Here is a 26,960-nt window from a genome sequence, read left to right as displayed (position 1 = left end):
TTTTATATTTCATAATTTTGCATTAACTAATAAATTTTTGTTGGACAAGTAAGATGGAAACTTATGCATTTAAAAATTAAAAATGAGTAGGAAATTAATGCAACATGCTCTTAATAAAATTTTAAACTGATCTAGCTAACTAATAAATGTCATTAATAAATTGAATTTCTTTTTTATAAATATTTACTGGTAATTTTAAATGAAAAATATAGTCTAAAGTGGATAAGAAAAACGGAGATAAATAAGGTAACCTATATAAAAATTGCTTAGCTAATTATCAAATTATTTTCTTTCACATTTGTCAGTCTGATATTGTTTTAGTATACGCTATATTTTGTTTTGTTTCCATTTAAAGTGCCGTTTACATTTTCATGCATGGCGTGCAATCAGTTATTTGGATTTTGATTTGTTAATTATGATATAAATCAGCTGGATTTATTGGATAATGCCAAAGCACACTATAGGGTTATCTGCTTGAGGGGAGGTATGCCTTCGTAAATTGCTCGGGAGCTGGCTCATATTCATGTTATACATATGGAAAATCCCATCCATCCATCTCTTTCGCTGGGTTGCAAACCCAGTGTTCAGTGACCTTTACTGTTTGGGCAGTAGTGGTCAGTTCAGAAGGGGAATATTAACTAAAAACTAGTTCATTTTTATATCAGTAATTGTAAGATTCTGAATTAAAATTATACCCAGAAAATTAAAACAGATTTTTTTGTTTTAAAAATGAAATATGGTTGTAGTGAACCCTTCTCAGAAACACTGGTATCGCCCTAAGATGATCAGTATTTCTGAGAACAGAAATAAACATAGAATTTAACTCCTTACTCATCGTGCCGTCTCTCATACAGACAACTAATATGAATAAATTTTGTCTCTATCTCATACAGGCTCTGCTTTTGCGATAAAAAGTCAAGGGAATACCAATTTTTATCATGCCCGTATCAATTCTATTTACACATATGGCAGCATAATACTTGAAATTTGATTAGATAACAGTAGTATGTAGATTCAGACTATTTTTTCCTTTTCAGACTATTTTTATTTTGAAAGGATGCAGTTTCAGTGTTTATCGTTTTTTCTTGTTTAATGTTTCTAAAATGAGTAGTTCAAGTGAACAACAGGATTTAAGTCTTGAAGAATTAGGAAGTGATGCAGAAGGTTGCTTTTTTTCAAATGCTTTTGATTCTGAAGACAGTGGTGATCCCGCTCAACTTTTATCAGGGCCACAATGAAACCAAGTTATGCTGGATGTCCCAGATATTTGTCCTCCACGTTTTCAGTTCAAATTGTTGCCTAAATTTAATATTTCATTTCAAATCAGTGCAGGCGTTTTACAATATTATGAGCATTTTATAAATGATGAAATAGTGGATGTAATTGGAACAGAGACTAATCATTATGCTGAGCAATCAGGTAATGCTGTTGGGAAAAAGAAACTGAAAGGTAGAGAGAATGATAACCCATATTGGCACATGAAATACATTTGTTCCTTGTGCTTTCAGTTTTACAAGGTATTATAAAAAAACCCCGAAGAAAGCATGTATTAAGAAAATATCAGTAGAAACTGCCTTTTTCTGTAAGATAAATATAATTCTAATAATTTTGTGCATCTTCAAATCAGATGATGGTGGTTCAGCGGGTTTACTAATTTTAACACTTTTACATTTTAAACAATATTTTAATTACTATATACAGAGCGTATTCTTAGGCCGCCGCCTTCAACATGAACAAACTTTATTCTCTTACTAAGCGAGCAACAGCGCCCTCTAGCCTTTTTCTTCAAATTACACAACACTCTCCACCTGAACTCGGTGGGGAGTTCATCTTTCAATAATATATTCTAGAATATACAATTAATATTTCGACAATAAATCCTGGAGAAATGGTTAAATATAACAAACATGCATACATAATTATAAGCACATAAAATTTTACAAAACATTAAATGATACCTATCAGCAAGGTCAGGAGAATCAAACCTAAAAATACAAAATACAAACATTAGTTAAGTTCTATATTATATAACAATTGTATAGGCCTTTTTAAGGTACCAGTAGGTGTTTTAATTATGCAAGATCTTATTTTACCATCTCTGCCTGGCATTAATTCCAAAATTTTACCTATTGTCCAAAGATTTCTGGGATGTTTGTCGTCATGAATCAAGACAATATCGTTGATTTTAAACTGAGATGCGTTAGAGTGTGGAGGACAAATATTGGTAGATCTCAGATTAAAAAGATACTCTGATCTCCAACGCTTCCAAAAATGATTTAAAATATCTTGATGGTATTTATATCGTTTAATAATTGAATTTCTTGACCCAGTCAAATTATTTGATGTTATTTTATTAGCAGGCAGAGATAGCAATCGTCTACCAACCAGAAAATGAGAGGGTGTTAGTGGAGAAGGTTCATTGGGATCGGTAAACACGTAGGTAATTGGTCTACAATTAATCATTGCCTCGATTTCAATGAGCACTGTTTCAAGCTCTTTCACAGTAAGGGATGATCGACCAATAATTTTTCGCAAGCTGGATTTTATGGTTCGTACCATACGCTCCCAAAACCCTCCCCACCATGGACCCCTCTCAATAATAAATTTCCAATTTATGCCTCTAGCAGAAAATAATTCTTTCACAGATGAATCACTCAAAGTTTTAAAAATATGTTTTAGTTCTTTATCAGCTCTTTTAAAAGTCTTGGCATTATCGGAGTACACGGTGGTACACAGTCCTCGGCGAGCTAAAATCTTCGGAAAGCTAGCAAAAAACTTTCAGTGCTGAGATCAGTTACTATCTCTATATATAAGGCACGAGTGACCGCACACGTTAACAACAGCATGTAAACTTTACCTTGCCTGTCTTTCGTAAAAAATGGACCGGCGAAGTCCAACCCGGTCACAGCAAATGGAGGCGACTCTTGGATTCTGTCTGGAGGAAGTGGAGCGATATCCTGTACCCCAGGACGAGCACTATATCGTTTGCATATCACACATTTGCTGATGATAGTCTTAACACGCTGTCTTCCCTTAATGATCCAATATTTGTCTCTGATCTGAGTTAGTGTCGAATTAACTCCAGCATGGAATACCCTTTCATGCGAGTCCGTGATGATCAACTCGGTAAACTTGCATTTTGAGGGTAATAGAATAGGATGTTTTAAATTCTCGTGACAATCTGCAAATTGAATGCGACCTTTCAACCGAAGAATTCCCTCCTCATCAAGCCTTGGATTAAGCGAGTAGATGGAAGAATCGAGAATTGATTTTTTATTTGATAACTTAATTATTTCCGCTTGATAGGATTCTCGTTGCGTAATTTTTACCCAATAATGTTCAGCTGCTTTAATCTCAAAAGCACTTAAAGGTCCATTCCCTGTAGACCTTTTCCGAAGCCTCCCAATAAATCTAAATACATAGGCAGTAATTCGAAGTAATTTTCCTAAAGAACTGAATTTTTCTATATGCAAAATTGGGGATTCATTGTTAATTACAGGTGCAGTCAAAATAATACTTTTTCTTAACTCCAACGATTCTGAATTTGGTTTTAATTTCTTTTGTTTTGGAAAGTTTTCAATAGGAAAACGTAACCAGTGTGGCCCATGCCACCACAAATCATTCTTAATTAGTGACCGAGCACTAATTCCTCGAGTTAGTAAATCGGAAGGATTTTGTTTCCCTTCGCAATCGTTCCACAATTTTTTGTTGCATATACTCTGTATTTCTGTAACACGATTGGCGATAAATGGTTTACAATTATTTGGCGAACCTTTAATCCAAGTAATGGCAATTTCGGAATCACTCCAAAAATAAACATCCTCAATTAAATCACCAAACAATTTTTTCAAATATCTATACATTCGAGCAGCCATGAGTGCTCCCATTAACTCTAAACGAGGAAGCGTGATTGCTCTTAAAGGTGCAACTCTGCATTTCGACATGATAAAGGAAGTTTTAATTTTAGAATCACTCGTACAATATCTGAAATATGAGATGGCCCCATATGCTTTAGGACTAGCGTCCGAAAATAGGTGAAGGCTTATATTCATTGGATCGTCATCAAAGAAATTTCTCTGTATCGATATTTCAGTTAAATCATTAAGTTCCTCCCGCCAAATGTTGAATTTGTCCTTAATCTCTGCAGGAAGGACCTCATCCATGTCAGAACCGGAACACCAGATTTCTTGCATAATAATTTTTGCCCGAATAACAAAGGGTGCAATAAATCCAAATGGATCGTATATTTGGGCGATGCTTTGAAAAAGTTTCCTTTTTGTAGCAAAATCGTTTCCAGTAGAAAAGTCAATTAAATTTTTTAAATTTAACTTTATATCGTCTTCAATGGAATTCCAAATCATGCCTAAGAAATTCGATTCACTAGTTAATTTGTTGTCTGATTCCTTAATCCCATCTGAGACCCATAAATCGTTTAATGCTTTAGAATTAGTTCTTAATTTTCTGAAATTCATCCCAGCATCCTTAAATATATTAACCGCATCTACAGATAACCGATATGCATCTTCAACCGTTCCTGCTCCAAAATATAGGTCATCGACATAGACAGAAGAATTTAACATTTGGAAACTGTCCGGCATTTTATCTTTATATTTTCGAATGTGATATTTTATAGTGATGGCCAAAATGAAAGGAGATATAGTCAAACCGAAAGCTACGCGACACATTTGCATAATCTTAAAGGAGTCATTATTTTCATTAAACCAAAGAAATTTTAGAAATTTTCTATCACCTTCAGCAATTCCTATCATCAAAAAGGCTTTTTCAACGTCTCCACAAAACGCTATCTTAAACTTACGAAAATTTAACATAATGTCTAGTATATTTGGATTTAGATTAGGTCCCGATTCAAGGCAGTCATTTAACGAATTCGTGTCCTCTGTCCTTGAGCTAGCATCGTACACAATTCTTACCTTAGTAGTTTCACTAGGTCGTATCACTGCTCGGTGCGGCATAAAATATCCCAAATTTGTATCATTATTTGGACATTCCTCCACAATTCCTTCTAATATCTGGTTCTCAATTATATTTTTATATTCCCGAAAAATCTCCGGAGTTTTACTTAGTTTATTGTGAAGGTTTGCGAATCGTTTCTTAGCTACCTCAAAATTATTTCCTAAATTATTTGGACTGTATTTCCAGATTAAATTTGCCTCATATCTTCCGTTTTTAAACTGCAAATTTCTTTCAAACTGGTCTACTATTTCGCAGTCAATATCGGAATAATCATCAGAATCATTAATTCCCATATGTTCTAATTCCCAAAAACCTTTTAAATCTTTCAACACAACAGTGTTTGTCATTACCGCTAAATTTTCAGAACAATTTTTGTTTGTTTTATTTTTCTCGATTCCTGCGGCAACCCAACCAAACACAGAACTGACTACGTACAACCCTTCAGATATTTTAATTCTTTCAGAATAAACTACATTCCAGAATTCATCCCCTCCAATTAATATCTCAACATCTATGTTATTTTTTCTTGCGCAATCGGCGATCTGCAACCCCATATGCTCCATGAAGTCTGCAATTTGTTTACTAAGCACACTGATGGACGCCGAGGAAATAACATCCGAGATCAAACATTCAATTTTTATTTTATTATTTTGTTTCCAATTCTGAATTTCGATTTCAACGACCGGATAGGAATGATTCATTGCCTTCGTCGCACCAAATGAATAAACAGAAAGTCTTTCATAACGGATTGGAGTAAGTTTTAAATGGTCGGCCAATTTTTTCGTTATAAAGGATCTGTGACTGCCTTGATCAAGAATTAATCTAGTTAATTTTGATTTATACTTAGAACAAGCATAAACTGTACAAGTTTGTAATAATATTTCCCTGGCATTACAGTCATTATTATTATCACCTTGAGGAACAGAAGCAATCAATTTTAAGTTTTGAACTTTATTTCTTTCCTCAGAATTCAAAGTCAGAGATTCAGTTTCATTTTTGGAATAACCTTGTTCCGACTTTTTGTTTACAAGGGATTCATTAGTACAAATCGATTCATTGTGATACATACCGCCACATTTATTACATTTAGTTTTATTTCTGCACCTTTTTGAAGTATGGAATTTTTTAAAACAAGAAAAGCAGCGGTTTTCGGATCTTAGTTTCTTTAATTTATCAGAAACATTCACTTCGCATTTAAATGACTCGTGCAAATTATCACAAAAGATGCATTTTCGGTTAACTGCAGTATGAAATGCAGCCGTGGGTGTATTTTTTACATATTTTCTAGTTTCATATTTTGATTGATCGACTCGCGGAGGCACAGGATTTTTCCTTCCGCTTAATACTAGATTTGAAATTTCCCTGCATTCTATTTCCGTTTTAATAAATTGTGTTAATTCCGAAACTTCAACTTTATCTTTCGATCCTCTTTGCCGATTAAATTCCAAAACTAAATCGTCCGGAATTAATTTTAATAATATTGGAATTAATAAATGTCCATATGAACCAGAAGTTACTTCTAAAGTTTCCAAATTACGAATCGAAACTTCTAATTCGTCATATAATTTACGTAAAGCCTTTACGTTAGCAGAATTTTTAACAGCTTCTAAATTGAGAATTTTATTCATGAATGAATTAATGATCAGGTCTTTTCGACCATATCTGTCCTTTAGTAATGCTACACATCTATCATAATTACTTTCTGTTAACTCAAAGCCTGACACAACATTCGAAGCTTGTCCCATTAAGAATGTTTTTAAGTATACAAATTTTTGTATTTTTGAAAGCGTTTCGTTTTTATGTATCGAATTTTCGAAACTATTCCAAAATTCATTCCATTGTTTGGGGTCTCCCCAAAATTTATCAATCATTAATTTTGGTAATTTCAGCGTACTACTCCCACTAGAACTGGAACTTACATGCAAAATTCCATTACCACTAGACTGGTTTAAATCAGAACTTTGGGGATTCCTCGCTGGCGGTACTGCGGTAATCGCACCTAGAAACTGCTTAATTTGACTACAAGCAATTATACATTTGTCACTGTATTCTTCGCTTATACTATAATCTTCTTCAATTAAGTTAACATCAATTAACTCTTGTATTTCATCATCAAGCGTTCTTAAATTATTTTTCTTTTCGGTTAATAATTCAAACAATTCTCGTAATTCTTTAATCGAATTTTCCTCCCCTTCAATTTTTAATTTATCTTCAATCACTTTAATTAACCTAGTAACAGACAATCTCAATGTGGAACGTTTACGTTTCAATCTATCTAACTTCTCTTCCATTTTATTTAATTTAAATACACCCACGACAGCAATAATAAATACTTACTAATGCACTACAAATAATCACTAAATAATTAATTTAAGATTACCCTACCTTTATTTGGAATTCCATTGTCACTTGAATATGAAATATCCATTGAAATCGAAACACTTGGATCGAACACCTAAAATCTTCACAAAGCCTTAATTCCCGGCCGATGCACCATCTAATAATTTTGTGCATCTTCAAATCAGATGATGGTGGTTCAGCGGGTTTACTAATTTTAACACTTTTACATTTTAAACAATATTTTAATTACTATATACAGAGCGTATTCTTAGGCCGCCGCCTTCAACATGAACAAACTTTATTCTCTTACTAAGCGAGCAACAGCGCCCTCTAGCCTTTTTCTTCAAATTACACAACAATAATCAATACTGTGAAATAATAAATATAATCAATACTGTGAAATAAAAAAATACTTGCATTTTGTGAACAATGATTCTTATGATCCAGGAAATCATCATAACCCCAAACTCTTTAAAATATGGCCTATCCGTGAGCATCTGAATAAAGTATATAGAAAAACAATTACTCCAGAAAGATATATTATCATAGATGAGACGCTGATGTTGTACAAAGGAAGTTTATCTTGACCCCAATACATACCATTGAAAAAAGCAAAATTTGGTATCAAAACATACATGCTAAAGCGAATCTAGTTCTGGTTATATATGGTCATTTATTATATATACAGTAAAGGTACTTTGTTTCATCCTAAATTGCGATCTCTCTCGGTACCTTCTCAAGTTATGACTCTGATGATGCCATTATTGAAACAAAGCTCCTGCATCACCATAGATAATTATTATAATACACCAGAATTATTTTATATCCTTTTGACTTATCAAACAGATGTGATTGGAACTGTTAGACAAAACAAAAAGGATTTACCTTTAGCATTGAAAAATTAAAAATTAAAAACTGACGAAGTTATATTATTTAGACATGGCAAAATCCTTGCTCTCAAATGGAAGGACAAAAGTAACAATAACAATGTCATCATCTTTTCATGATTCTGAAAATGTTGAAGTAATGACCCAAAGTAAAAAACTGAAAACAAAACCAAAGGTAGTAATTGACTACAATAAAACAATGGGAAGTGTGGATCTTTACCTTTCTAGTTATCAAGTAGCAAGAAATGGTGGGGAAAAAATATTCTTTCACCTCTTAGGCCAAGCCATTTTCAAAGCTTTTCAAGTTTATAAAAAAGTAGGGGGAAAAAAAGTGGCGTTTAAAGTTTAGACTGGATTTAATCGATGAAATAATTGACAAATATCATACTTTTATCAGTTTTTCAAGACGAGGTCGTCCATCGAGAAAAGTGTCATCAGATCGTTTATTTGAACAATTTTTGGAACCTATACCATCTAAAAAAAAAGAAAAAAGAAAAAAGGAAACCCTTCCAGAGAATGTAAAGTGTGCTCATCAAAGAAGAATGCAAGTGGAAAATGAATTAGGAGAAAAACAAGGTATTATTGTAGTGATTTCAATGTAGGGCTGTGCATATCATGTTTCAAACTTTACCATACCCAGAAAAATTATTCAATTTTTGAAAAAATATTACAGCCATTATTTGATGTTGAATAAAAGTATCACTATTTGCAGATAATAGTGTGCGTTATTTAAATGTACGTGATTTTTCTCTCTCCAAAATTTACATGTAATCTTAAAGGTCTGTATTGAAGCTTTTCTGCCTAGATTGGTTGTAACAGGAAAGCCAAATTTAAAGTAAAACAAGGTAAGTTAATAAAAAATTTTACATATTTAAAAAAAAAAAAAACTGTTAAATTTAACGAAAAATAGGTGTTTATTATATAAATTTATTTAAAATTTCATAAGCATTAAGAAACATTAATAAAAAATGATGATTTTTGAATAAATTTTGTCAAAATTTTGCGACGAGTAAGGGCTCAATCATTTTGGAAGATGAATGACCATATCCACACAAGGTTAAAGATTTGGAATCTTGAGTGGTTGCTTTGAAGAAGATTCTTTTTGTTTAACTTTTTAGACATTTCTTTTAAATGTATTATTTAATTGTGTGGGTATATTTTATTTATTATTATTGTGGGTATATTTTATTTATTTTATTTATTTATTATTATTACTATATATTGTGTGGGTTAGTTATTTACTGAACTATTATAATGTACAGTGAACCATCTTCCTAAGACAAACACTTGTATAAGTGACCAGTATAGTTATGAAACTGGTATTAAATCTCATCTTTCTAAGATGACCAGCTTTCATAAAAGGCTAAATAATTTCAAACCATAAATGGTCACCTTAAAGAAGGTTTACTGAACTTAGCCTTTTCCATTGACATGAATTTATTTTCTTTAGTAAACATTTATTTTTTTTTATTCATTGAAATAAGTTGAACTATTTCTTGTTCTTTCTTGATACATGGTGAATTATTTTGTAGCAGTGTTCTCTGGAAGTAACTAGTAGAAAGATTATTCTGTCTGTCGATAGGTAAGGTATGTTGTCATGGGTCCTGCACAACTGTTGTGGGATTGTCACTCAGGAAATATGGTTAGATAAGAATGTTTTAAAAGAAACTGGCTCATATTAGAAATTAGAACAAAAGTATTGGCCAATGTCTTTTATTTCTTAAAGTCATACTTTTGCTCGGTGTTTCTTAATTTTCAGAATATCTTAAGTTACGCATGCCAGAAATCTATAGCAAAATTAAATTAATATTAATATGAGAGGTGAGATTAAATATAAGAGGTGAGTACTTTATATAAGAAATAATTAATTGAATTTGTGTTTGCAATGGAGCATCTTGTTAAGAAGTAATCTCCATTACGAACATCATTTACTAAGACATATAAAAGTTTAACCCTTAACTTCCCAATTTTTAAAATTTCTATGAAAAAATTATATTAGCTACTTCTTAAGTAATAATAAAAGGGAAAATTTTTTAAAAAAAAATTGAGCAGTTTTAAATTGAATTTCAGTCATTTTTTTGTTTGTTGCAGAAGTGCAACATTGCGCAGTAGTGCTGTAAAATTACAAAACTTTTATATGAGGATTTTGTTATTCATTGTTATAAATTGCTTTAGCCTTACATACAATGAAAATTTTTAAAGCAGTTATTGACTTTGTTGTAAAAAGTCCCCTACTTTACACTTTTCGCACTCAGTTTGAGTGTAGCTCTTGTAGTTTGGAAACTTGCACCGTATTCTTTTATGATCATATTGGCCAATGATTTATACCATCTGTACGAATGTCCTTACATGGAACAGATTGGGGAGTCCCTTTGCATCTTTTAGTCTGAGACATTTGTTCTATTGAAGTATTACTAAGTCTTCCTCTTTTAGCATTTCGATTGTACCCCATTTTGCATAAGCATGATGCAACTTCAGATTTGAATTTTTGTAAATTCATTACATTTTTTTTTTATTTTCAGATTTCTTCATTGTTTCTTTAATTTGATCAAATCTCTTCTGACCAGTATGTTCTATAGTTTGGCAGGTGAACTAGAGATGCATAAATGCAAATATCCAAATATTGATTTATTTCATTCTCTGATATAGTCAAAAGCTTACTTGGATTTTTTTGAATAGCATATCGTTTGCTGTCTTCATAAATGTTACTTATGATCTCTTCCGTCTATAAATATTTAAAAAATTGGTACGTAGTGTCCAAATCCGTAATTTCTCTCTTGAGAGTATGTCATCTCTATGGAATTTTATTACTTCTTCAATCAAAGAATTGTTTTGATTTTTCCATAAAATATTCTTTGACAATGTTTTATTATTCTTAATAGTTAAATTTAAAAAAAGTTCTCTGACTGAAATATACTAGCGGCCGAGCGGTAAAGTCGCTGAACACTGGTAGTTCGGTCTGAGGTTCGAATCCCACGAACGGGGCTGGCTGCATGGTCGTTTTTTCCATGTGTAGCTTGTATACAAGCCAGTTCCCCTTAGAAAATCCTCCACAAAGGCATCCCTCCCCGTAGGCAGATAGCTCTCGAGTCTTTGCCATAATTACACACACACACACTGACTGAAATATTTCTATCAAATTTATTATCATCATCATCGGATTTTTTTATATACTGAATTGTATTTTGTGAAACAACACTACTTGCACAGTCGCTATCCAAATCATCATTAGATGACACACAATCAGGTAAAAAATGAACATCAGCAGCAGAATATTCAAGACCATCCTCACTTAAATCACTTAATTTGTCCAAATTATTCATATATCTAGCAATTTCATCTTGGGTATTCATCATTTATTTTCATCTTGGGTAGCAATTTCATACGCGTTTTGGCCGTGTCAAAATGGTAACCAAAGACCAATGTTGCAGACCTGCAACATATAATTAAAATCAAATTTCTTTCAAACCTTTTCCATTAGAAAATCAAAATTACTTTTAAATGAACATAAAATGTTTAAATTTCTTACCTGATAATTGTTTTTGTCAATAAACAAGAGGAAGCATAAAATATAATGGATTCTTTTTATAGCAAAAACACAGTTCTTGAGGCAACAGAGATTTTTATAATTGTTGTGATTTCTGGAAAAAAATGTGCTGCTATCTAGTGACAAAATTAGCATGTATTTTGTTGCAGTAATCTTTTTTTTCTTAGATAAGTGATTTGTAGGTAATTAAAAAAATATTGAGTCTGTTAAATTAAAATAAATCATATGTTGCAGAAATGCAACAGTAGGAAGTTAAGGGTTAATGTCTCTGTTTGATGATGGAAATATAGAAATAAGTGATGTTAAGATTAAATTTGAATCTGTAGAAGAATATAAAGTCAAATTTGATAAAGCTATAGTTTGCGTCAATTCTTTTATAGAAAGTAAATCACAACCAAACAGGAATATATCAAAGACACAATAACACGGCGAATAAATACTAATTCAGAAGTCAAACAACAAAAATCAGCATTATTGGTTTTTGAAATGGAAAATTGAATTTTGTAAATATAACGCTGATTTTTGTTGTTTGACTTCTGAATTAGGAATATATCAAGTAATGAGAAATCAAAGATAAAACGTCCCAAACTTGAACTAATGAAATTTAGCGGTGAAGTTAAGACTGGTTGTTTTTCTGTAGTCAGTTTAAACAAATTCACGATCATAAGGAAATGGAATTGGAAGACTTCTAATATTAAATGCAGTGTATGTTGCCAGCTACAAGAGCGAAAGGGATCGTTGATAGCTATCCACCTATGGCAGAAAATTATACAAAAGCGATTGAAAGCCTCAGAGCAAGATTTGGCCATGAGGAACTGTTAAAAATGCTACCAAATCAAGGCTGTTAAAAATGCTACCAAATCAAGGCTTAGTATCACTCAATTATATGATAAACTTGAATCCCATCTCAGATCATTAGAATCCATTGGGATGACCTCGAACAAATGTTCTGCAATGCTCTTCGCCCTTGTGGAGTCGTGTATTCCAGAAGACGTGTTGAGAGTTTCATTGAGAAACTCGGTAAATGAAGAGAAATCATATAGTGCAAGACTGAGCCAACTTTTAAATTTTCTAAGGGCTGAGGTCGAAGGGGAAGAAAGAATAACTCTAGCAAAGTGATCCCTATAGAAAAGTTCATAAGGATAGATAAGATATTACTATGCCTACTGCAAGCAACTTGTTCTTGGGAGCAAAAGAAATAAATAACAATAATGTTGTAAATTGTATTTTCTGTGAAAAATCTCATCAAAGCAAAGATTTCTACAAAGCACAAAATTTAAGTCATGATGAAAAATTGAAAATTATGAAAGAGAAAAAATGTTGCTCTACGTATTTGAAAACAAACCATCAAGCTAAAAATTGTAAAAGTAAAGTTCTATGCATGTTTTGTGGTGGCAAGCATTACATTGTTTGTTGTGCAGAATGTAACCTTTTCACAATGGCACACCTTTGTTTAAGACGCTCGTGTGGGACAGAAGGGAATCGAAGGCAGTTACTATACAGGACATAGGTGTTGCATCGCTAACCCTAATTTTATATAAAAAATCAGAAGAAGAAAAAAGTTTCGCTTCTAGCATCGTAATTTTTTGTATCATTTTAGATTATTACTTGAGCTCTTAGTATATATGTTAAAATTAGCACTTAATAAAATTTTTTTCTTTATTTTACATGAAAATATACTTAAAAAATTGCTTATCTTGTAAAATAATTTTCGGAAGCTCTATTCAAATTATTCCAAAGTTTTAATTGATAAAATCCATCAATTAAGTTTTAAATTAATAAAACAACACAATAAAGACTATTTACAGTAAGAAGTAACAAAATGTAAAATGAAGACTTTGGTAAATCTCAAAGCACGGAGAAGTATCACTTTCTAACTCTTAGAAAAAGTATCACTTTCTAACTCTTTAGAAAATGAATCATCACTCTCATCTGCGTTAATAAATGGGTCATTGACCATAAGAGGGTATTCTTCCTCTGATAAATAGCGCCTTTTCGCCATAATAGACTGGAGGTGAAGCTTTCCAAAATAAAAAGGAGAAGAACCGGAAATATATCTACAGGGCAATGCAAAATGTAACAGTAGTCCACATACTAACCCTAAAAGCCCGTACATAGTAAAGGAAAAAATAGAATAAAAAAAGGAATTGGATATAAATCAGACACGCAAATGTTTTCATTAGCACGCAGCAATTTAAAGAGCTCACCTCTGTTTACACTTTCCCTTCCCCCACCCTCGCAAGAGCTGATGAGTAAAATACCAAAGTCAAGCAGAATATATCAAACTCAAGGTCAGGAACTTAAAACTGTGTTCATTTCAAAAGTAATGGACATAGGATGCCATCTAGTGGCTTTCAGAAAAACGTTCCAGCTTAAAATGCGATTACTCATCACTCGTCCTCTGAATGCAATCTCTAGTAATGCATGGATGGGACGCCCGGCTGTAAGAGACGTTCTTAGGAAAAGCATATATGGGACGCCCGTCCTGAAAGGGTTAAGCAAAAATCGAAAGTTTCTGTCGAGTGCAGTCAAGAAGATTGTGAAATTAGCACTCTTTCTTCAACATTCACTTCAGGAAGAGTTTTGCTTCAAACTTTAGTGGTTGCTATTCAACATGAAGGAAAGAAACTTCATCTTCGAGCGTTGATCGATACTGGATCTGAATATTCCTATGTTTTAAAATCAACAGTAGAATCTTTAGGAATAAGATCAGAAGCTCATAAAAAATAAACACATGTTGTGTTTGGAGGAAGGACGTCTGATATGAATCATAAATGTTATAAAATAAATGTTGAGAATCTGCATACTGGTTATAGCTGCAAGATTCCTGTGTTAGATCAGCCTATAATTTGTGGATCTATACCTAGTCTACAGAAAGGACCTTGGATATCAGAATTAGTTGGAAAGGGAATTTATATCACAGGTGTTGATTGTCTCAACCCACAGATTCATCTTTTGATAGGCTCAGACTTTGCAGGAAATATTTATACAGGAAAAATACAGAAATTAAGTACAGGCATTTTTGGCTTGGAAACACTGCTCGGATGGGTTTTGACGGGTAAATCGCCAACAACTAGAGGTGAAAATTGTATTGCTGCTGTTGTTACCTAACTCTTAATTCACAATAAAGATATCAGAAACTTTTGGGAATTAGAAGTCATTGGCATTACAGATCCCTTTGAATTGAAATCTAGAACTGAAATTGATAAGGTCATAAACGATTATTTTATAGCAAATTTAAGAGAAGATGCAGAGGCTGACTATTTAAAATGTTTGAAAGGTCAAGAAAAAGAAGTTAAGAAAGAAATGTCCTTTTTGAAGAAGTTTAGGAATGATCCAAACCTGGAGGAGAATAAGAAATTTTTAAGAGATTTTATTTTAGATAAGAAGTGTAAAGGAAAATATAAAAATGATGAGATTCTGACTTATGAAGAAACAGATATTGCAGCGTCAAGTGATGATGAAAAAGATATAAAAAGGCAATAATTGTTTGAATGTAAGTATATTTTCCGATTTGAAGAGCCGGATTCAAAATTCATTAAATGATATCCAAGGATAATTGAAGATTCTCTCGGATGCGTTTATAATAAAAGAAAGAAGAAGCATGAAGAATGCATTGAAAGAATATAAAGGAAGAAAGAGCAGAAAATAGAAGATCTAAAACATTTGAAAGATGGGAGTATTTAAAGAGAAAAGAACGTAAAGAAAAATTTTTAAAGTTGAAAGAAGTGCCTGGTCAAAATGAATTGAACCTTAACAAAAATGATACTGAAAGTGATTTTGATCTTGAAAAACTTGACCAGAAAATAAAAGAGCTTTTTAATGATGATTATTATGCTATTCAAGAAGAATGTCCCAAATTTCCATATGATGAGGAACTAGATAATGAAGATAGGGACTATTGGATTGGATCAAGTAAATGTGATGAACAACTTGAAGAAAGTTCTTCTGAAACATCAGGTGTTGAGATTACAAATTCCAAGATTTATTCTAAGTCACAGGTAAAGAAAGAAATGATTGAGTCAACTCACACAGGGAAGGATAAAGTTTAGAAAGAAATCCTTATTTGATAATATAATTCCTAAACCAGTTATGGATCCAGATGGCAAAACGTTTGATGACTATTTGGATGCGTGTAATTATTTAGATTATGAAGTTGTCGAGCTATAAAGGTGCCTTCTAGATTCAAGAACTTTAAAATAGACTTTTAATTGAACTTCAAAATGGAATTTTTAGGTTATATTTTAGATTAATTAAATATTTGTTTTGATAAAAATCCTGTTATCAAAAGGTGGGAGTATGTAAAGTGGCAACAGCTATAAAACATTATTTATTTTGGTAGAATAAACTTGTTTGGTTGTGTATAAATTTTTGAGAGATTATTTAAGTAGAAATAAATTGATGAATGGACAAAATGGTGTACATTTACTGTCTTATATATCAGAAGTGGTACTGTAAAAAAAGTGGCCCAAACTAGAGGACACCCTTGCAAACTGGATTTAAAGGTGCAACGAGAAAAGGGAATGGCAATTTTGACTGTAAAAATTTGCTTACAAGCAAAATCTATGGCAAAACAAATGAAATAAATAATTTCAAAGAAGAGCCTTACTGGTGTAGCAGATTTCTGAAAAAAAAAAAAGAAAAAAGAAAATTCTGTGCGAATTATAACAACAGTTGGGCAACAATTACCGATGGACTGGCCGGATAAAAAAGCATCTTTTCTAAAATATATAGCAGATATTATTGACAAACAGAAACTTCTTCCATCACAGGTAATAAATATGGATGAAACACCATTAGCTTTTGACGCTCCTGCAAACAGAACTGTTGATAAAATTGGTGCAAAAACTGTATCCATGTTTACGACAGAGCAGGAAAGAACGTCATTTACATGTGTGTTAGCTTGTGTTGTAAACGATGACAAGCTAAAGCTGGTGATTATTTTTAAAAGTAAAACTATTCCGAAGGGAGATTTTCCTAGTGACATAATTAGTTGTGCAAGCGAGAATGGAGGGATGTGCGAAACAATCGGGCATGAGATGCTAAAAAGGTTTGGCAGTGTTATAAAGGATCTTTTTTCCAACCAAAAGGGTTGTTGGTAATGGATTCCATGCGTTCTTATTTACTTGAGTCAACGAAAACCAGATGTCAAAAACTGTCTATGACCTAACGTAGAATTAGCTATAATTCCTGGTAGTGTGACAAAAATCTTACAACCATTAGATTTGTCAGTTAATAAATCCTTCAAAGCTGAAGTCCGAAAGTGATGGGAGTGTTGAATGAGTGAAGGATTGCATACATATACCAAAAGTGGCAAAATACGTAGAACATGTTATGAAGAAGTTGCAAAGTGGGTAGGAAGTGCGTGGAAATCAGTGAAAACATCATCAATAACAGCAGTTCTCAAAGAAGCTAGAATTATATCCTCAGAATAAAAAGACTGTAAGCTAAAAGGATGAATGTGACAATCTGAAAGACTAGGACTATTTAGATCAGGATTTGATAAATCGTTTTAATTCAGATAGTGAAGAATCAGATTTTGATGGCTTCATATGATGTACAGATTGCTTTAATTCTTTTTGTAAGTAAAATTTAAAATTTCCTTCTGTCATCCAAATTTAATATCTCGTTGTGATATTTTTTATAATATAGTATGTGTATTACAAATGTGGACTTCTTTAGTGGTTAAATATAAGTATATTTTCAAAATTTCTTACCTGTAATTTATTTTTTTGTTATTTTCATTTCATGCATTTTTCATAATTGTTGTGTTATATATCAGGACATAGATAAAGAATTTCTGTCTATAAGGTCCTTGACGATGTCATGCAAAATTCAATTTATTGCAGCATTTATGTTGGTGCAGCATTTCTGCATAATTTTAGTCTTTTTCCCTGCCATTTTTCTCAAGTGCGATGTTTACGCTGATGTGGCCTTTCTTTCGGAAATTTCAGTAATCGATTGCATGATGTACATGAAGATGTTAATGGTACTTTAAGAATAAATGGAAACGGAAGAAGATATAATGTTTATTAAAACAATATATTAACAAATGTGAAAAAAATATTTAATAATTAACTAAGCAATTTTTATAGAGGTAACCTCATGCAGTTATTTATCTTCTTTTTCATTTCTTTTTTAGACAGTATTTTTCATGAAAAATTACCAGTAAAATTTTATAAAAGAAAAGATTGATTTATTGGTTAACTAGATCAGTTTAAAATTCTATTTAGCGTATGTTGCATTAATTTTCTACTCATTTTCAATTTTTAAATGCTTAAGTTTCCTTCTTGCACTCTCAAATCAATATGTGAGTATGCATTTATTACTTTTAAATGCTGAAAAATGCTTGTCTGTGATGTTATCATCATGTGGTGATTTGCACATGCTTTATTTTTTACCACGATATTTTTGACGACAATGTTTTTAAACTGCAAAGTTTTTTAACCGCTTTATGTATGATGATATTTTATACCACCTTTTTTTCTTTGCTTTATTCTCTCTCATGATATTTTGTACCCTGACATTTTCACCTTGTGTTGTTTTCTGCATGATGATTTTGTCTGCTACGTTTTCATCTGTAACCGTTATTAATAAAATTGTAAATGGCATTATTTAAGATTTCATTAAAAGCAACTTATATAATGGGTTCCCTAATTTATAGCTTGTCTAGGGGCCTCAAGAAGTTTAATACAATGTTTTCGAATACCACTTTATATATTACATGTTCATTATCATGCATTGTTTTGGACTTTGGGCCATGAGTGCAGGGGCTGGGCTTTATATCTGATCTAAAATGTATTTATTATTCTCCGTAGCTCCTTCTAATGCCAGTAGAAGTCTGCCTGTTGGTATTGATGGTAATGAATACAAACATCATGGAAAGAACATCCTTAGTTTTGAAGAAATTTCGGAAAAGTATGCAGAAGCTATTGCACATTATGGAAAGGTTAGTTTAAAAACACACATTCTTTTCCTGTTTGGTAGGTTTGTCAAATGTTTCATAGTATTTTATTGCTCATCATTTCCTTTTCATTGCAGGTTTTTAAAACATACAAATTCTTAAGCAGACTGTTTTTAAAGTTATTACATTTGCTGTTTTTATGTAACATGTTTATTAGAGGTGTTTTGCTTTTCCATTTTTTTTTTTTTTTTATTTCAGTTTGAGATAAAACGTAATTGCTATAAAAACGTTTTCTCCAGAAATATCCATTTGTATAATAATTTTGAAATGGTTAAAGTATGTTATTTTACCCTTTACTCCTATGCACAATAGGGTTAATCAAACTTCTCATCTGTAGGAGCTGCATGTTAAATTTCAAGAATATTCAAGAGCTGCAACTAGTTTTCAAAAGGCAAACATATATCAGTTTAAGTACAAAGAAACATTTGGAATAAATTAACACGGATTTCATGTTTTTTAATAAGTGTGCTTATTTATAAACATGAATGAATAATTCTTGTTGCCTGTAATCTTTATTCAACAAAATATGTTCCTATGATGCCGAAATTTTAAAATTTTGTGCATTGTTCTTGGTACTCTTTCTGCAGAGAGTAACTGGTTTAATTTTTTTTCGTTATTTTATTTGTCAATAGATTTTAACAGTTAACTTGAAGAGAAGTCACATCAATATAAGACTTTTCTTGGATTAAATTGTCTAGTTTACAGTGAAGAATAATGATGCAATTAAAAAAAATTAGGCCTAGGGAATTTTGTTCTTAACCAATACACATTTTACAGTTGTGAAGCAAGTGATTGAATTCAGAAGAGAACATGCCTAAAGTTTCAGACCTGAAAATTAATTTAAAGTTTTCTTCCATCTTATCGGGGGGGGGGTTTGGCCTTTAAAAAAATAGCTTCATTTTCCACACACAATCAGTGTGCATGAACCAACACATGGAGTTAAATCTAGCCTTAAATTATATAATTTATTAATGAGATTCGTACTGAATCAGTATATATGTCTTTTTTTTCCAATGCAAATTACAGCTATACATAGTATTTATAATATTAGGTAAGATTTGAAATATGTCATTGGTATATCATAGCAGTTGCTGTCTATTCTAAAAATAGTGTCTCTTCAAGTACCAAAAATGAAATTAAAATTATAGTTGTCTTTGTGCAATTTAAAAAAAATTAACACTTTTGAAATTGGAAACTTTTTATCTACGTTCATTATTAGGTAACGGGTCAGTATAAGATTGCAAATGTTATATCTGTAAAAGATGCGTGTTACATGTAAGCAAAAGAGGATTGAATGAAAGTTGAAAATGAGCTTATCAGCACTGTCTTTTTTGTGGGTTTATCTAGGTTACATTGAAGTGAAGCACATCAAAGAATAATTGGCATATATAAAGAACAGTGAGAGGTAGTCCAAAGACCGGAAAGGTCAGGAAGACCTCAGCAGTTGAAAGACAAAAACTTGTTGAGAAGGATAGTAGAATGATGACAAGCATTTTGCAGCAGAAGTACCATAGAAGTTTAAGGTTGATATGATGATACTGGAAAAATAGATTTATGCTTCAAAATTTTTAATTAAGTAAAATGGATACTAAGGGGAGAGGAGAGTAAGTTTTCTATATTTTTGCATCAGATGGTAAGTAATAATAAGAATTTTTTTCTGCAAAAATGTCAGATGAGGCAGGATTTTGTAGGCTAGATAAATTTCCAAAATTCACTGCAATCAAAGGACTAACCCAGAATAGATTCTACTAAGTGTGGTGAGTTTTCAGAGGGTTTGGTAGGATCTTTTGAGAACTATCATTGAATCAGTCATTAGATCATTAGATATAGAAGTGTTCTACCAACTGCTGAACTGCTTTTCCAGTGTTGTGAAAGAAAAGTGCTTGTGGCTGTTAAACTGTTTGGGAGTTGTGTTCATCATTATAATGCAAGATCTCGCATATCTGTTTGGACTTGGAGGAAGTTACTACAGTTTGGTTGGGAGCATGTACAGTACCTCATATACAGTCAAAATTCGTTAATTTGGACACCCATAATTCGGAATGATCTATAATCCGGACCTCAAAGCTAAAAACTTTCTGCGCATGCGCATAGGCGTTTACGCGTGTGCATAAGACCTTTACAACTGTGCGTGTGCGCAAGCGCAGGATACATTTTCGCGTGCGCGTTTTATGTATAACGGACGGTATAAGCTAAAATTATCTAATTATCTATTTCAGTTAATGTTGATGATTGAGTTGTTCCTTAATCTTCGAGTTGGATCCGGCTTATTATTTTTTGCAGACTGTAAGAGCAATTTTATAAAAGTAAACTTGAACTTTCAAATATGTCAAATAGAATTTCCGATGCTGAGCTCCCAAAGGATCTACAAAACAAAAGTATGTTTCGATGTCCATCAAACAAAAAGTGGAATTGCTGCAAAAAATAGATAAAGACATTAAGAAGGTGACAGAGAGGTTAGTGAAAACAAAAAAATTTCGATTGCCAAGTTAGTTGGTAATCTCGGCACAGCAATTACGGGACTTGAACAGCGGAACTTTGTAACTGAACAAGAAATTATGTCTGTTTATAGAATTAAAGAGAAAGTATTATCACACAAAACGAAGCAACTTAAACAACTTACATTGAAAGAAATGTTTAATAAAGTAAACAAATAAATATTAAGCTTTTTTTTTTTTTTTGTAAATTTTGATAATCATAATTGTTCATTTTGTTCATAATTGTTCTTTATTTCATAAATTATGGTTTCATATTTTTAATTTTATAATTTCTGCATGCCATCTTACGAGATTTAAACTGATGATCTATAATCCGGAAAAATCGATAATCCGGAATCGCTGAAGTACCGACGAGTCTGGATTAACGACTTTTGACTGTATTTACTGTATATTGCTTCAAGCAACTACCATTTATTTTGGCAACTGCACAATTTTCTTTGGCAGTTGCACAATTTTCATCAGACGACAATGTAGAAAGTTTTTGCAAAGGTCTATAAAAAATTCATATCAAGAGGGGGTGGAAATGTTATCCTATCAATGGCAATAGTTTGTTGACAATGGAGAACATGTTGCAGATTGAGAGTCAATAAATGTGTTCTAAAATTTAACAAAACTCTTTCATTAAAAAAACGGAATTTGTTCATATGTAATATTTGCCCTTTGTTTCTCAGTTTAAAAATAAGTGCATGAACTTGCATATATAAATACAGAATTTAATTAAAAAATAATTATTGATTGGTCAAAAGCTTTCTCATAGCAAAATTTGTTCTTCAAACCATAAATATGCATATAAAAACGTTAGAATGTAATTTACGTAAATTTTGCAGTTGTCACACACATAAAGGCATTAGCTTTGTTCACATATGTTGAGCAAGGCCTTAACTGTCAAGGAATATAAATTTGCAGATTCATGACTGCTTTTGTACAGATCTTCAGCTTCTTTGTTTTGCTGTGATTAGTAAGCTTATGTCATCTTAGCACAAAGTTGAAAGCTGAATACATTTTGACAAATCCTTATGCCTCCCTTTTTTTGTATGCAGCAAGGTCAACTGAACTTGCTTAGCAACAAAGTTTATGTTCTGGCACTTTTGGCCATAAGATAAAGTGTGAATGTTTCCTAAGGGACCAAAGAACCACGTGCACTTGCAAGCCATTGGCCATGCCTGGTATATAATATATGCTATATATATACACATGCATATATTGCAAAAGTCATTAAAAATATTTTAAAATTAAATGTTTCTAAGTTTATAACTGTAATTAAGTAAGGTTCCTAAATATAATTTACAAAAGAAAACATTTAAACTAACTGTAAAATACAGTGTTATTTGTGACAGTATTCTAAAGGAAATTTGTTCAATTTTCAATGTTGTGAAGTTTTTCTGTTGTTAATTGAATGCTTGTAGTGGAAATGTTTATTATGTGAATGCTGTCTGAGGTTGATTCTTCATTATTTAGAAGTCTTCTCACTCATAAATTTTTTTTGGGGGGGGATTAGAAATAGATCATTTTTGGGGAGTGGAGAATTATAGCTTAAGTTAATTACTGAAACAGCCACTTTTTCAATAACTCAGGTTGTTCAGTCACAGATCAGGCTCATTAATGGAAGTCTAAAATGTATGCTTAAAATAGAACAGCTTTTAGATTCTTTTGATTAGTTTTTTCATGCTGGCTGTGGAATGTTCTCCTTTGTATGATAGTGATGTCACATTTATATGAATTTTTGTTATGTGTTAAAGAAGTGATAGCTTCTTTCATTGTGCTTTGATAATTGCTTTCTTATTTTCTCCCGAATTTTCAATCATATTAATTATTTTCTGTTTTTTAACCAATTTTTTTGTTGATAAAAATCTGAAGTAAATTTTCTTATTATTGACTGAGGGGTAGCTATTTTTCATTGCAGCATTTACAGTTTAAGTATCTGCTCTGTAACTTGTTTGATACTTTTAAACCTTGTTGAACATAGCTTTTATATTTCCATTAAAATGTAAAGTAGTTAAATTTGTGTTTTTTTCCTGATGAAAAATATTTTGTTAATTTTTCATTTTCTTATCTATATGGATATATATCTATTTTTTAATTAATTATAAGGAATTTTATATTTCTTATAATTAAATGCTTATAATTAAGCACTTTATATGTTCATATAACAGTAAAATCCTTTGTAACTTGCACCCAATTAACTGGCAGTATCAACGCTTTTAAAATGCTCAATTTAAATACAGAATTTAGGCCTATGAGATATGAAAGTATATAGTGGGCTAACAATTTGAAGACTTAACCCTTTCTGGATGCCCCCCCCAATCTACTGCCCTGTCACTATGAGACAGCACTGAGCTACTAAGATGTCTCTAGAAGACAACAGGTGGTTGCTCCCTAAGCCTAATTATGCTAAAAAATTTGGCAAAAATAAATTTTTATTCCAAACAAATCATTTTTTCTCAGCTTTACCTTTATGCTTGGTGAATTATGAACTTAAATGTGCATGATGTTTGCAGTTGTAATCAAATATGTAGACAATGAGGAATTTTAAAACAAACTTGCAGCAGATTTATTAAACTACAATTACAGTATTTAATATGAAGTAGCAAACCTACACAGGAACGTTCACACACACATATGTACATTTATAATGAAATTTAAAAATTGGTCTTCTGTGTGATATATTCTGAAGCATGGGTCCGCACAGAGTCCTACATTATAATATTTACACTCAAAGTAAGATATTTTCCCTGAAGCTCATTTCCTCTGCATAGTGTGAGAGTAAACAGTTTATCTTCTCATATTTTATTTCTTCCCAATAAGAATTAGAGGTGGAAAATGCCTTTCTGAAAGGGGGGAAAAATCCATCGGTGCAGCTAATGCCTGAAATTCACATTCTCTTCTTGATATGGCCCTCTCCACAATTTGTCGGATTACTTTTAATTGAAACTTAAGTAATGGTCTGTCTGTACCATTTTTTACATCATATGAAACATAAGCATTATAGATTGTAATGTCGAGCATTCTAAAAAAGTAATTTCTTATACCATTTGAAAGATTTTCTATAACATGTATTGTAAAAAAGCGGATTGCCTCTCTAATATCCATTCCTCACATATTTTTGTTCTACTGCAAGTTTGGTTTCTCAATACTTTCTCCCGATTTGTAATTTTATTTACTCGTAAAGCCACTGCCATCGCTGCTACTGAGATCTTGTAATAAAGCTGTATAGTTTCATTAAATACAGTCAAAAGTCGTTAATCCGGACTCATCGAGACTTCAGTGATTCCGGATTATCAATTTTTCCGGATTATAGATCATCAGTTTAAATCTCGTAAGATGGCATGCAAAAATTATAAAATTAAAAATATGAAACCGTAATTTATGAAATAAAGAACAATTATGATCTAAAGGGTATAAAATTTACAAAAAAAAAAAAAAAAAAGGCTTAATATTTATTTGTTTACTTTATTAAACATTTCTTTCAATGTAAGTTGTTTAAGTTGCTTCAATTTTTATGTGATAATACTTTCTCTTTAATTCTATAAACAGACATAATTTCTTGTTCAGTTACAAAGTTCCGCTGTTCAAGTCCTATAATTGCTGTGTCGAGAATACCGACTAATTTGTCAATCGAAATTTTTTCGTTTTCGAAGAAAGTGGTGTCACTTTCTTCGCTATCGGAAGCGAATTATAATGACAAGGAATTTGATTTAAATCATATCAAAGACAGAGTACATCAAGATGAAATACTACATTTAGTAAGGAATTATAAGCCAAATAAAATAAAAACATCTGTCCTGAAGATAAGGATAGTGCTGACAGATCAACTTCCAGTTCATTGTGTGCCACGTTGTTTCCCCCCCTCACACACACGCAGAGCAGCGTGAAATTGATAAACAGATTTCGGAATGGTTAGATAAACAAAGGATATGCCTTTATCCATTTTTTGCAGCAATTCCACTTTTTGTTTAATGGACTTTGAAACATACTTTCGCTTTGTAGATCCTTTACATATTAGCAAATATATATCAGATATTCTATTTGACATAATCGAAAGTTCAAGCTTACTTTTATAAAATTGCTATAACAGTCTGCAAAAAATAATAAGCCGGATCCAATTCGAAGATTAAGGAACAACGCAGTCTGCAACATTAACTGAATTAGATAATTTTAGCTTAGCTTATATTGTCCGTTATACATTAAACGCGCATGCGTAAACATATTTTACGCATGCGCACATGCATATTTGCAGCCGTAAAGGTCTTACGCGTGACGCATGCGCAGAAAGTTTGTAGCTTTGAGGTCCGGATTATAGATTATTCCGGATTATGGGTGTCCGAATTAACGACTTTTGACTGTATTTGTTTCGATTTGGCATCTTAAGGCCAATAAATAAATAAATAAATAAAATAACATCCAGATAAAAGAAAAAGAACTCTAATCATACAAAAAGGAAGAAACTAACTAAAAACTGCACTAACACGAGATACTGCTCCCTCAGAAAGTCACTTGAAAGGATCATAAACAAAAACTCACATGCAAATAAAGAGCAACCACGTTTGTTTTTACATCACTGAATCTTGCTATCTATCAGAATCAATTGAAACAGTCCAAGGTCAAATTTCAGGCATCATCTTGGTGCTGTGGACATAGGGTACCATCTGTTAGAATTAAAAATATTTACATTATATTCAGTGTGATTGTCACGTATATGTTACAGCTGCCCGCCTAGGTACTAATCCTCTCAGACACAAACCTCGCACCAGCTATAAATGAACCAAATACTACCATGGTGACACACCTGGTGACATTGGAAATGTACTGGGAAAGGAGAAAAGATATGATGAAGATGGAAATGAGATGCAGAGCAAGAAAGTTATGTAGAAGGAAGTGAAGAAGAATTGCCGACTTTTCATATTTCCCGAGAAATGTTTGCTGGTTTGAGATTGGCATATATATATTATTGACTAAAGAATTATCTACTTCTAATAAAACACATTATAGTAATATATAAAAAGAAAACTTTATTAAATAAGTTTAGTCATAACAAGGCTTACCACATTCTACAAAACCATAACAAACTCTTTCTAGATTCCAGATACATTTCTTTAACTCATTCTTTTACAATTTAAGAAAATATCAGTGTTGCCAAAATATTAATACTTAAAATTATACTTTATAAACAAATACTATCAATTCCCTCCTTATTTGTGTTTAAAGATGTAATTTTAATCAGTCATGTCCATACTTTAATAGGTCATCTTTCAATTTCACCTTTCACCTACTTTGTTAAAATATCACCTTCTTGATTTTGTGAACACACAAACTGAGGAATGATTTGATTAATTTCATATTCATCTTTTACAAAGAAATATTTTTGATTAATATACCTTGAACTACTACTTTTTTTTTAATCCAATCTATTAATGCTTGACTGTCTGTTCTAATTTCTATTGGTTTGTCAATTAGATCATCTTGGCCCAATTCTTCAAGTAAAAAGATATACCATTTAACTTCACATGCACATTCACAGAATGCTAAAAGTTTGGCTTCCATTGTAGAGCAACTATTCTTTGTTTGTTGCACTTCCAGTTTACAAAATTTTTACCTAATTTAATGAAATAATCTCAAAATGATTTTCCTTCTGCAGTGGTACACCAACTTGCATCTGATGTAGCATTCAATTTCCAATTGTCTGAAATTTATACTAAACAAGCATTTTGTGTTCCTTTAATATATCTAAATATCCTCTTCACAGCTTTGCA

At 31.8% G+C, this 26,960-nt stretch overlaps 1 protein-coding gene across 2 annotated transcripts in view; it reads left to right on the top strand.

The window, feature by feature from the left end:
- brun (trafficking protein particle complex subunit brun) overlaps window positions 1-26,960 on the top strand; it is a 152,251-nt gene that overhangs the window by 32,743 nt on the left and 92,548 nt on the right. For both annotated transcript variants that reach the window (XM_085810134.1, XM_035351667.2), the window contains exon 6: window positions 18,567-18,697. In XM_085810134.1, coding sequence (XP_085666260.1) covers window positions 18,567-18,697 — 131 coding nt within the window. The remainder of the gene's footprint in view (window positions 1-18,566; window positions 18,698-26,960) is intronic.

Source organism: Stegodyphus dumicola, chromosome X2 (genome assembly GCF_044657685.1).
Source record: "Stegodyphus dumicola isolate Sdum_Otavi_A_Nest chromosome X2, ASM4465768v1".
NCBI lineage: Eukaryota > Metazoa > Arthropoda > Arachnida > Araneae > Eresidae > Stegodyphus > Stegodyphus dumicola.
Note: the sequence above shows the minus strand (reverse complement) of the source record. Positions and strands in the feature narration are given on the sequence as shown.